Source organism: Macadamia integrifolia, chromosome 11 (assembly GCF_013358625.1).
Source record: "Macadamia integrifolia cultivar HAES 741 chromosome 11, SCU_Mint_v3, whole genome shotgun sequence".
In the NCBI taxonomy this organism is placed as follows: domain Eukaryota; kingdom Viridiplantae; phylum Streptophyta; class Magnoliopsida; order Proteales; family Proteaceae; genus Macadamia; species Macadamia integrifolia.
The window spans coordinates 2,112,847-2,125,517 of record NC_056567.1 but is presented as its reverse complement, the minus strand read 5'-3'; the positions used below and the strand labels follow the sequence as shown (position 1 = coordinate 2,125,517).

At 37.9% G+C, this 12,671-nt stretch overlaps 2 protein-coding genes across 3 annotated transcripts; both read left to right on the top strand.

Annotated features, from left to right (window-relative positions):
• Positions 1-25: 25 nt before the first annotated feature.
• LOC122093156 (U11/U12 small nuclear ribonucleoprotein 25 kDa protein) lies at positions 26-3,274 on the top strand. 2 transcript variants are annotated; one of them, XM_042663423.1, is made up of 4 exons: positions 26-624; positions 841-937; positions 2,542-2,641; positions 2,798-3,274. In XM_042663423.1, the coding sequence occupies exons 1-4, from the start codon at positions 405-407 to the stop codon at positions 2,885-2,887; spliced, it is 507 nt and encodes a 168-aa protein (XP_042519357.1). In that variant the 5' UTR covers positions 26-404; the 3' UTR covers positions 2,888-3,274. The 2 variants fall into 2 exon arrangements, with proteins under 2 accessions (XP_042519357.1, XP_042519356.1); XM_042663422.1 differs by having other exon boundaries at positions 35-624; positions 832-937.
• A 1,019-nt stretch (positions 3,275-4,293) lies between these two features.
• Positions 4,294-5,941, top strand: LOC122093242. The gene has a single exon (XM_042663526.1). The coding sequence runs from the start codon at positions 4,868-4,870 to the stop codon at positions 5,741-5,743; it is 876 nt and encodes a 291-aa protein (XP_042519460.1). The 5' UTR covers positions 4,294-4,867; the 3' UTR covers positions 5,744-5,941.
• Positions 5,942-12,671: the final 6,730 nt, after the last annotated feature.

Sequence of the window (12,671 nt, the reverse complement as noted above, 5' to 3'; positions counted from 1 at the left end):
TTTTTTTTTTTCTTTTCACTTTCTGTCTTTGCAAGTCTCTGCCCTGTTCACCGCCCTTATGGTTATTCTTGCTGCAAATTCCGATGTTAATGGCCCAATCGTCTCTGTCGACCGGTTCTACAATGATATTGATATATCTCAAGTAGCTTTAGAAAAACTTCATTCTTGTTTGAAATTAGTTGAAGCTTAATTTTTTTCTTATTATCTACTTCGGCCCTTAGTTATATACGCATGAAGATATCATTTGTATGCAATTTGGTGGTACTTCGTGAGATGATGCCATAATTGAATATATTCTCTCAGTAAAGTTTTGGAATTTCATGTTTAAGGCAATCTTTGGATTTTTCCACAGAGAGTGAACTATAGCAACCGATCAGGGGAAGAGAAGTGATTTCAAGGAAGAGATGGAGCCAAATGTGAAGAGTGAGGAATCAGTAGTAGGATACAACAGCAGCAATGTAAAGAAGGCACGATTACAGTCGATGCTTTCGGCCCTCCTCAATGATCCCATACTGGCTGATGTTCCAAAGAAAACCACCCTTGCTGATGTGGACACCTTGATCAACTTGGAATTAGGCAGTGCTATGAGAATTTCCATTGTTAAAATGGATAATACTACCTTTGGTACTTCTTCTTCCCAAACAAATATTGCTATCACTTCAATATTGTTACTCAAATAACTCACAGGTTATTGTTCTAACAATTAAACAACACATGATATTATATAGAGAGGCAAGGATACTTTTATTTTTAATTTCCTTTCCATTGAGATTGAGACATTGTGGAATTGTTTGGTTATGCTAGTGGCTGATTTGGTCTTTGTTAATGAAGATGTTGCAGTGTTGAATTCGGCAACCGTTAAGGATTTGAAATTGGCAATCAAAAGGAAAACGAATGATATGGAGCAGTCTCAAATGGGACATCGTCACATTTCATGGTACACTTTGTTAGCCTATCTACACTGAGGTTTAAGAGTCTCACTTTTGGTTAATAAATGAGTTCTGTTTCTGAATCCATAGAGCAAAAATCATTTGAACTGATTTCTTCTCATTATTAGTTTCATCTTGCTTGTCTTTTTGGTTCTGTGACGGAAAGGGGATATTTATTACCCTTGGCCTTTTTGTTTCGTGTTAGCTTTATTGGATAAAGGAAAAGAAAGGAAAGCATTTATGAATTCCAGACATGAAAATGGCCAATACAACTGATGAACTTTGGGTGTACCGGGCAAACTCCAGGTCCGTGTAGAGCCCCCACGGACCAGGAAAGATCAAGGCCAATGAGAACCATGGGACCTTGTGTGGATGGCCTCAGGGGTGAAGAAGAGTTGAACTCAGGACCTCTACTTCCTGAGGCATGGTCTTTTTCCAAATGAGCTACCCTTATGTGTCCTCGACCTTGAAGGCTCTTTGATGGTGCTTCGTGGACTGTTAGGTTTTTGGGGAATTTGAGTTAAAAAAAAGCACAGATTTTTTTCCGTTTCAAATTCACTGAATATGAGGGATTGTGAGATTTAGGCTCAGGAAGAATGTTGTAGATTGTAAATGTTTAAAAGAAGAAATTTGTAGGACTATTTTCGGTCAATAATGGCAGCATATATCCTTGACGATGCCCTGTGGTGCTGATAGAAATATATGGACAATAGAGAGGGAAGGGGTTTTCTTGGTGAAGTTTTTATATCACACAATTGTGTTGAGAGGAGAAACAATTCCCCAAATTGAAAAATTGGGGTGAGATGATCCCGTTGAGGCCCTCTGAGGGTGGTAGCTGAAACATTAATTTTTTATTCTTTTTCTAAACAAGGTACCAACCATTGATAAGCTCCTAAAGAGAACAATCCATCTAACCACCATATATGCAATTTGTGAAGAAGATGTGGGGACAACAAAACCCTTTCCTTGTGATAGACATATGGCCTATTTTTTAGACTATTTTGGATTTAATCTTGGCCCCCCAAACTCTATTAAGGAGATCTGCACAATATAGCCTTGTTCCATTTGTTTGCCTGTGGAAGATAACAACTGAGGCCATTGCCTGGCCTATTGGGACGGAGGAGTTGAAAAAATTTCAGGGCAGAAAGTGGGCTTCTCATACTGATTGATTAAAGGAGCAACATATCTGGAACCTATTGAATGAATCTCTTCAGATATTTTTGGGCAAAGATTCAACATACTGTTGTAGGATTAGGATCCTGAGAATTTTTTTTTCTGTATATGCTTTATGCCATGTGTGTACTTATCTATTTTAACCACCCCCCCGGGAAAGAAAAGAAGTATATACATAAATAGTTATACGTTTATGTGGCAGTTTTACTTCTCAAAATTTTAATGCAAAGTGAACTTTACTTCAAACCAGGAAAAAAATGTACATCTCATCTATCAGCTTCATACGGGGTGGACTTGCGCATTTCAGAATTGACCTTAAAATAACATCTTTCGAGTTGTATGAAACCTGTAATTAGTAGTCAGTCATAATTTGCATGTCATGGGTTATATTTGTTTGATTAAAAGGTGTCTCTAGTTATTTCTGGTTTGTGCTTTGCAGGAGGCATGTTTGGGCAAACTTCTGTCTTTCCCACAATAATGAGAAGCTCATAGATGATAATGCTCTACTACAGGATTTTGGGATACGTAGCGGCTCTCAGGTAATTGCCATATTTTTGCATTGTTTAGTTCTTCTGTTCATTTCTAACTAAGTAGCAAATATGGGACGGTTTTCTTGAAGAAATTATGGAGTGTTTACCTAGTTAGATAGGATGAGTGAATGTCTCCTATTTTAAATACAGCTGGCTTTTATGTAGGTACACTTTGTTTCCTTTGTTATTTCAAGGGTATATCGGAAACACACTCGGAGGAGAAAACACAGGTTCTTTCATGGTCTTGGCAAATGATACACATTCACTATCCATCTTGTTTTTGTGAGGTGTTATTTATTGACCCCCATCTATGTAAATAGGGAAGGATGCTTCTGATGAATGTTAGATGTTTTTGTGAGTTATTTGGGTTCAAACATATTTTGATGATCAGATTATTCTTTTTGGAACCCTTTTTTTTTTTTTTCAAGTTAGACTATAAAAAAAAAAGGTTACGTTGTTACATGTTTTTTTTTTTTTTTTTGGGGGGGGGGGGTGGTGCGTGTGTGTTATATGATACAAGAGGATTGTCTTCTTTTTGTCTTTTCCATTTTGTTATATAAACAAATGTTCAATGTGATTTTGATTAAGCTTGTCTTAATCCCATCTTCCCTTTCATGAAGAAAAACAGATGAAATTTGTGTCTATTGTGATTATCATTGTTCAACTCATGAATTAGTTAATGGGTTGCTATTTGCTGATTAAAAAGCCTGTTTGAATGCATTCTAATGCCTCTTTGGAAAGATCACACAGGGAAGATCTGCAGTCAAATCAATAGGATGTATTTAAGAGTTGATCTGACCCTTTTATAATGGTTAAAAAAAGATTTATCCCATGAAAGAACCTCCATTGAGTCTTGATCTTATGCTGATGTCTGAATCCTTTTTCCATCTGATCCACTAGATGGTGGGATTTTGTACGGGAAATATCTTAGGAGGTTAGGGTTTTCTCATAAATTTGACTAGAGATGTCTCAATCTTCTGTCTCCTATTTTACTCTCTCTGGCTACGTTTGACTCTCTGAGTTTTGGTAGAAGATACTTATTAACCAAGTAGTCGGCATACTGATACTTCTTCTTCTTCTTTTGTTTTTTTTTTTTTGGGTGAAAAGACGATGCTGATATAGATTAGTCAATGTGATATTGATACATTAATTCATGTTTCTCACATCAGTAGGGCTGTGTTTGGTAGCCAAGAGAAGAGAAGAAAAGAAATTAATAGAAAAAAGAATTTAGAAAAGAGAAGAAAAGAAAAGAATAGAATAAAAATGAAATAAAATGGTAATAAGGTAATAATATATATATATATATATATATATATGATTGGCTACGATTAGAAGAAAAGAATTTTTTTTATATTTTCTTGTGTTTTTGGTAAGATTTTTTTTTTGATGGCAAAAGAAAACTTCATTAATCAAAGACGAATTTTGAAATTCAGAGAATCTTCTTTTGGTTCAGGACATATCAAGCACAATAAAAATTTCTTAAATTAATAAAATAATATAATTTTTATACATTTTTTTCTTTTCTTTTCTTGACTATTAAGCACGGCCTATAGAAAATAACACTATTCTTACCCTGTAAAACCCTTTCACTTTGGCCTTGACTCTTGAGACATTTTACACTTCGCGACAGGGTTTTAGAATCAAGAATCAGACCGAGATTTGAATCAAATCAAAATCAAAGTAAATCGATCCGAAAAACCTTAAAATCAGCCATTTGATCTGAAAATTAACCATCAACCAATTCAAGGGAATCTGGACGTAAATATTTCGATCCAAATCAGCAGAATAGGCATCACTCCCGGCCGATTCCATTAACGAATCGCCCCCTTTCACCAATCAGATTCCCTGTGAGCAACTTGGGATCGATCCACCGAGTCTCGGTATAAAAGAATCCGAATCGGGATGATCCTAAAGGCACGGCCATCAATGATTTGCCACTTTGGACTTAGTGGGACCCCATTACTCCCATTAGTATTTATCCATCCCACCTTAATGAAGTTCTACTTTTCTCTCTGAGTCATAATACCAATACACGGTTTACACATTACACCACACTCCACACATCAATCTTGTGGTCGGTAACCCTTACCCAAAACCCACTGGCCAATGCTTCTGCTCCTTTCGGACTGAGGAAGAGAGAGAGAGAGAGAGAGAGAGAGAGAGTAATCTCTGATGGAATCAACCCAGAAGATCGTGTTTTTCATACGAGGCGAACACCAGAAGCAGCATTGATCCATGTCTCCTCCGATCACAAACAACAACAGCAACAACCCAAACAAACCTTATCATCATCATCATTTTTTGCAGAAGCCCACATCACTTCCTGATATCTTCTTCACAGCTCTCTCTCTTCTCTTCCTCTTCTCCTCCTCCAAACCTCAACACAATCATCTCTCCCCCAAAATCCTTCCTTTCTCTTTCCCTTCAAACCCTCGTCGTCTCTTTCTCAAGAACTCAATTATGTCCCAATCCAAACGCACCAGCCCTAATCACTTTTCCACTCCGCAATCTCTCTCAGATTGGCTCAGACCTCGCTTGCCCTCCGATTCTTTTGCCTCTTGGGGTGTCAAGCCAGGTACCAAGAACGTACATAACCTCTGGCTTGAGATCGCTGAAGGTGAGACCTCGCTTATCGACTCGAGCCCTCCTCTCCGTACTGTTCACGTCGTTACCGTCAGAGTCATCGATGGCCATGGAAGTGTTCTTCTTGAGTCGCACCAGGAGCTATCAGATGGGAGCCTTCGAGAACGATGCAGGCCTTTGTCGGAAAAGATGAAGCCTGGAGAGAGTGTTGAAGATGCTGTGAGAAGGGCTGTTAGGGAGGAGCTTGGATCGATCATTCAGGGGAGTTTAGATGATGAGCTTGTGAGGATTGTGCCTGGTTCATATCTGAAGAAGGAAGAAGAGAGGTTATCGGTTTCCTATCCTGGTTTGCCTGCTTATTATGTGTTGCATTCAGTGGATGCTTGGGTGGATGGATTGCCTGAAGGAGAGTTTTTTACAGAAGAAGATGAGGAGTACAGGGATTGCAGCGAAGCAGAGGCGGTGGCTAATAAGGCAGTCTTTGTGAAAAGGCATTTTTGGAAGTGGGCTACTTCTGATCCTGTTTGATTGATCCTTTTTTATCCAGAGATGGTGAGTTTGAGCTGCCCTCCACCTACTTTTTTTTTTTGCCTTATTATACTTTTGCCTTTTTTTTTTTCCTTTCACATCCAATACCTATTCTTTCTGGGTTTGTCACAGTGCATGGATGCTTGTTCTCATCCCATGTGCTTACTAATTAAATGAAATTGGGAGCCTATTGAAGTATGATCTTATGAGCTTTACATTGATTTCACTTTTTGGTTTTTAACATCTCATTACATAAAAAATTAAAGAAACTGGTCTCTCCTCCTCTCCCCCCAACCCGGGGGAAAAAAAAAAAAATTTCCAAAATGGATTCTATCTAGAAGTACTCTTACTCTTACTTAAGCTGGGGTTGGGTGTCAGGAGGATGTGAGAGAGCATGTGAAAGTGGAACTATAGGCAAGGAGAATGTGTAACGGTGGAAATTCCATAAATTATAAGAAAATAACATATTTACATTGAAATTTAGTTGTGTTAAGAAACTGCAACAAAATTAGTGGGATCTCCCACCCATTTTTAATTTTTCACATAGTAAAAAACAAACTATTTAGTAAGATGTGCCCACATCTTTATTTGGGAGAATGAGAAAGTGAGTGGAAAAAGCATTACTCCCATGGTTATCGCATTCTCATACAATCAAATTGCAAGAAAGTGTTGGTAGTGGTAAAAAATCAAAAGGTAAACTTTTCAAACACTCATCACACTCTCTGGATAACCATGCACAACCAAGTTCCCTTGGAAATGTGGCCCCGGGGGGGGGGGGGGGGCTATTTATTATTTCCTCGTACATTTCTGCTACCTGGATTCTGTTACAACAGAGAATGTTTTTAACAACCACTTCTGAAGGTCAATTCCTTCTCATGGGCTCTCTTTTATTGTCACCTTTGCTTTACACACCAGCCACCTGTTGTCAATAAAATTATTTCTACCAAGCAGAACTCCTTACTTACTAATGCTCTAGATACAGTGATGTCTTTGATCCCCTTGCTCATTCTCTCTGCCCTGTGATTATGAACTGTTTTTCCAAAATAATTCTAGGAAAATACTAGCCAAAAAAGCAGAATAGACTTATGTGGTTATCGATTGATTCATTGCTTACCTGCCAATAAAGTGGGAAACAGTTGCTTCAGAAACTAGATGTAATCTATACCAAGAAATTGTTTCAACACCATAAAAGGAAAAATGTTGATAATGTATCTATGTTTATCAACTGAATGACTCACGTTACAACTGTATGGAAAGGAGAAACATTGTGTGAAGCATAACTCTGTACATCAGATTCATTAAAGCTTACAAAAAACCATGGACGGTAAATCCTAAACAGAGGCAGAGCATCTTGACAAAACCGAATACAACCAAGAGGCAGCGGAGAGCCAAATGCTTTAGAAAATAAAGAGAAGTCATCTCTTCATGAAGATCGGTTAACTGCTATCTGATTTGAGATGATAACAAGATCTTTCATTAATATATAGTCTTGTCCACTCCATTTTCATTGGTTATCATTTAGAACAAGACAATATACCCAGAACCAGGGGCCATCTGTACTTTATTTTGAAGAGAACAAAAAGGAAAGATGTAAAGCCGGAGATGAACCCATCTGATGCTGGTGCAATAGTTACCTGAGAACTGTCAGCATTAAAAAAACAGATTTCATATTTTATGACCTGTTTTCTTCCCTTTTTATCTCCTGTCATGAAAAAGAATGATTTTGTGCTGGATTATTATGATCATTTATTCACACTTAAGGTAGTGTTATTTGTGGACCATAATTTTTTTTTTTTTTTGGTTTGGCAGCATAAAAATTACAATCTATGCTGTGCTTGGCATGAGCATATCTTTTTATGTTTATTTAGATTAGCTGATGATTAGAATCTATCAACTGGATCCAGGCAAAAAATCAACCCAAGGTTGGAAGACCCTTTCCATTATGTAGGTTAGCAATGAAGTGTTTGATGTTGAGAACATGTCTCCAATTTTGACACAATTGCAATTAGCATTTTGTCATTTTCTACATTTTCAGTCCGGTCAATGGTTGCCTACCCAAAGAAGATGGTAGTCGGAGTTCTGTTGATGGTTGGCTCCTATTTTTTAAAGGAAGTGGCCCCTCAAAATACTTTCGACGCAATAGTCTGGTGAAACCTACCCATCTGTAGGTGCAGATAGTGTTTCCAGACCTGAAACTAAAAGCACTATTGGGAAATCCATCCCCCTCCCCCTCCCTCCCTCCCTCCCTCCCTCCCTCTTTTTCTGGGTGCATCTGAAGAACAGCAGGCATCAATCAAATTCCAGGCTTCTCTTGGCCTGACTGTGGCTAGGAGGGGGTTGGTATTTTGAGTTTCTTCCAACCCTAAAATCCATAGTTAAACTTGGAAGAGTTTATCCAAAGCTAAAAGAAATGCTGTGGAAACCTTGCAATGGAAATCTTTTGGCTAGAATATATTGCACCCTGGATGAGCTTTTCATAGGAGCAGAGACCAATTTCCATTTAAAGAGTCCCCCAGCCCCAGCCCCACCCCCACCCATATCTAGAAGAAAGGTGAAAGGTTTATCTCTTAACTTTCATTTGTTGGCTACTAGCTGCAATGGGGAGACATCTTGAAGTCCGAGCACGAAATTGTTTTGAACTTTATTCAAGAAGTGTATTATCCATGAACTGATTTTGTTTTGGTACAAGCGTAGAAGGGACTGGTGTTATGTGATGGATATAAGCCGATTTGCAGCTTGAAGAGATGAGTATTAACTAAATACATTGGCCATGGGTCGTTGAGAAAAAAACCTGAACTAGTGAACAACCAAGGAGTGTGTTTTTCTTTCACTCTTCACTCAAAAGAGCATTGATGGCAGCTGCTGTTTTCAGACTGGGCAATGCTTCACTTGTCTGTAATTCTGAACCTTGAAGCCTGTCATTATTAACAAGTAATGCTCCAAAATGGCCCCATTTATCACACAAGGCATCCCCAGTGGAAGTAATCGCCAATGACCAGGGTTTACTGCATGGTATTGATATCGGTATTGGTCGCCATCAATATTAATACAGATATCGATATGGATCGGTCATATTAAGTCATATTAAGTTAGATTGGATCGTTTTGTCCTTCAAAATATCGATAGGGGTTTTTTTGGACCATTTTTCTCTACCCTGTTCGGATACCACCAATATGATATGTGAATCCAATTGATCTGATAGATGATTAGGTGGACCTGGATCCCTTTGGATAAAAAAAAAATTTTTGAATGAAATATTCGACGCCAGGGATGATTCGGAAAAGAAATCTTTATTGATTCTACCTTACTTTTTACGAAGAGAATTGAATCTTTTTGTCGACACTACAAGAAAAATGGTCAATTGCTACACTTTTTTTGCTACGGTAAATAAATACCACAACACATACTATGGTATAAAAATCCCGTTATATAAAGTCCACAATATATGACGGACTACAAAATCTGTAATATTTAATGAGTATCTACTATGGTAAAATAATACCATTGTAAAATGTAATCTGATATGGCGGTTAAATTTTCCCGCAGTGAATAGTTAATTATATATACTACAATAACTTACGGCCATTTAAATTCGATTTTAAGCTACGGTATAATAATTCCGTAGTTAATAACGCATCTCATAATTCCGTCGTAAACAGATCCGACACCAATCTTAACAATGGTCATGCGACGAACATTGACCGTCGTATATATTTCAATTGCTATGGTACAGTTTTTTTACTACGAAAAATTTCCATAGTAAAAGAGCAAATTTGTTGTAATACGAAGGAAAAAGATAATGTACTCAATTACATTGTATCTTACTAAATGAAATAACAATGTTAGCTAAAGAAAGTACCCCTTACACTATGTCAAACTTCTTGCTGTTGGGGTCCTTAATGTAAGAAGTGGGTAACTGCTTCCTTTCTGTCACAGAATAAGAAGCATTTCTTACTCTTTTAAGAGCCTTGGTTTTTTTGTTCAGAAGAGAGTTCAAATAGGATGTGAATAGTCCGATATGAAGACTTACAAATATATTACTCTCCAAATACGTATTACCTGAGTCCCAATACTTGCCTCATTTTGGATTGAGAAAAAAGAAAATAATGTTCTTCAATCAATCTAATATCTTTCTATTCCTTAACAATCATTTTTATTAGGGCTTATGTGAAAGCAATGATCTTACATGGGATGTGAATAACCTGACGTGAATGCTTTTAATTAGTAAATCTTTGATATTAAATGATAGCTAAATAGTTGCATAGTTGTTAAATGGAAGCTGTGAGGAGTTTAGAATAAGCAAGGTTTTGCAGTTCCATCACAATGGATTGCTTTCAAACAACAGAAGTTCTTGGCAACTTTTTCTTGTCCTTCCTCATCATCAGAGTCTAAGGAAAAACTACTGTACCTTAGAGAAAATTTCTGAGTTAGGAAAACGAGTAATTCCTTATGTTGAACAAACCATCACATCAAGAGTTTATGGGTTTATCTTTTGCCGTCTGATTTAGGTGTGATATTGCTAGCTTTGTCAAACAGAAACTACCATTGAAAGGGGCAGCACCTTTGATTTTCTAGGCAAAATACCAGCTTATTGATGAGATTTTTTTTATTATCTATGTTGAGAAAAATAATTCTACATCTTCATTTTGTGACCTTGTATATCTTCGTATACTTTTTTCTTTTTTTTTGAATAAATAAATATATTAAACCCCAAAGGGAGGAAGGAAAGAAAAAATTACAAAGCAAAGATGCCAATCAAAACAAGGACAACAACCCAAGTACTATTGGGGACAATCAAATTTGGAATAACCAAAAAGGGCAACGAAGATCACACTGTATTAGGTTAAGATTCATATACTTAGTTCAGTTTCTTCACCCAATAGCTTAAGTGTTTGAGTTGGATACTTCGACATGATATCAAAGAACCAAAGAAGGGTCAAACATGCCCCATGTATGGCCACACAAAAGAAGGTTTAACATGTGAGGGAAGAATGTTGAGAGTAATCCCACACTGCACCCAATAGCATTTTTAGTTGTGTGTTTCCACTTAATAGCTTAAGCATTGGATTGAATAATTTGATAATCTCTAGTAGAAGTTGAACAAGGAAAAACATAGTGGTGTTTTATTAAATTAAAACCCAAAAATATCTCTTAATTGCCTTTTATTTCTCATTACATCCTTCTAATGTTTAATTTACTCTTAACATAAGCTCGATACAATCTGCATTAATTGACATTTTATAACTTAAAAAGAAAAAAAAAGGACATTTATGGGTTTTGAAATAAAGAAAAGGAAAGGATTTTCATGCACGACCATATAAGGCAGGATAGACTATGTGTCAAATAGGGAGGTTTAGTCATTTTGACCCTCTTGTAAGAGGAAGACATGACGGCATAGGGTGCGCGGCTGTGCATGGGACCATTTGTATAAAGAAAAATAGAAGCTCAGCGAATAGAAGTGCTTCCACAAGTTTCGGTAGAGTTGAAATCCATAGAAGACTGACGTCGCATAGTATGGGTCATAGTACCAAATGGAAAAATGTGTCCATGTTGGAAAATAATGTGTATTGGTTGGCCAGATTATCCCACGTGTAGAAAACCCATTTGGAAAACCAGAGAGAGAGACAATCGAAGAGGAATTTTCTTGGAGGTTGTTGCTTAACCAGAGATTTCATAGCTTGGAAGGTATTTAAAATAGTGATATGATATTATGATGTGTGCATAATACACACATGGGTTCAATGGGTGGAACCGTTGGCATCAACTATCAATCCTTATATTTGCTAGCTTGTCTCTCATATATTTGTATATAATCTTACCATGTTTGCATTCATCTCAATCTCTTTCTTCCTTATCAGTTTAGCAATATTATCTCTTGTAATTTCTGAACTTTCTTATCCCTTAATCAGTGGGATCTCTTGATGTAATTGTATAAATAAGTATGCCCATCTACAGTGCATAATATATCTTCGATTCCTTTCAAAGCTCTAATTTTACATGGTATCAAAGCAATAATTGTGAATTTTTTTTCTTCTCCATGTCTCAAGAAACCGTCCTCACCAATGGCACTCCTGTTGTGGTCGACACCACTACCTTAGCCACCGTTGGGATGGTCGACCCCTCTCCCTATACTCTTCATCACTCTGATAATCCCAGCACCATCCTTGTATCGATCCCCTTAACTGAGGATAACTATCCTACCTGGCGGCGTGTTATACGCATGGCTCTCTACGCCAAGAACAAGATGATATTTGTCGATGGTTCTCTTCCCCAACTAGCTTCTCCTTAGTCCGCGGTTCAAACTTGGCAGCACTGCAACTTCATGGTCCTCTCATGAATCCTGAATGTACTATCTCCTACCCTCGCCACTAGCGTCATCTACACTGAGACGGCTTCTTTAGTTTGGAAGGACCTTGAGGAGCATTTCTCACGCATCAATGCCTCTCGTGTATTCCATCTCAAGTGCTCCATCTCCACTATTCACCAAGGCATTGATTCTCTCGCCTCGTACTACACATGGTTGAAGGTATTGTGGGACGAGCTCTCCACTTATATGGTTGTGCCAAGCTGTTCTTGCGGCGCCCAGTCTGCACTCCATTCTGTCATCCAATAGGAACGTGTTTATCAGTTCCTAATGGGTCTCTCTAACTGTTATGCAGCCACTCATTCTCAAATCCTAACAATGGATCCCTTGCCTGATGTCAATTGTTCCTATTACTTGCTTCTCCAAGAGGAACAACAACGCACTCTCTTTGCATCACTCGTGCCAGATATTGCTACCATGGCAGTCACCCAAAACACTCATTCAGTCAATGCCGCCTCTAGCCAGCCACGGAAGCATCCTTGGTGTGACCATTGCAAGGTTCACGGTCATACCCGTACCACATGCTGGCAACTTCACGGCTACCCTCCTGATCATCAACCATGT

Excerpts from the sequence above, each read along its gene's own strand:
- LOC122093242 (XM_042663526.1), top strand. The coding sequence starts at position 4,868 with ATGTCTCCTCCGATCACAAACAACAACAGCAACAACCCAAACAAACCT.
- LOC122093156 (XM_042663422.1), top strand. The coding sequence starts at position 405 with ATGGAGCCAAATGTGAAGAGTGAGGAATCAGTAGTAGGATACAACAGC. Across the intron at positions 625-831 it reads AATGGATAATACTACCTTTG|ATGTTGCAGTGTTGAATTCG; the intron begins GTACTTCTTCTT and ends TTGTTAATGAAG. Across the intron at positions 2,642-2,797 it reads GGATACGTAGCGGCTCTCAG|GTACACTTTGTTTCCTTTGT; the intron begins GTAATTGCCATA and ends GCTTTTATGTAG.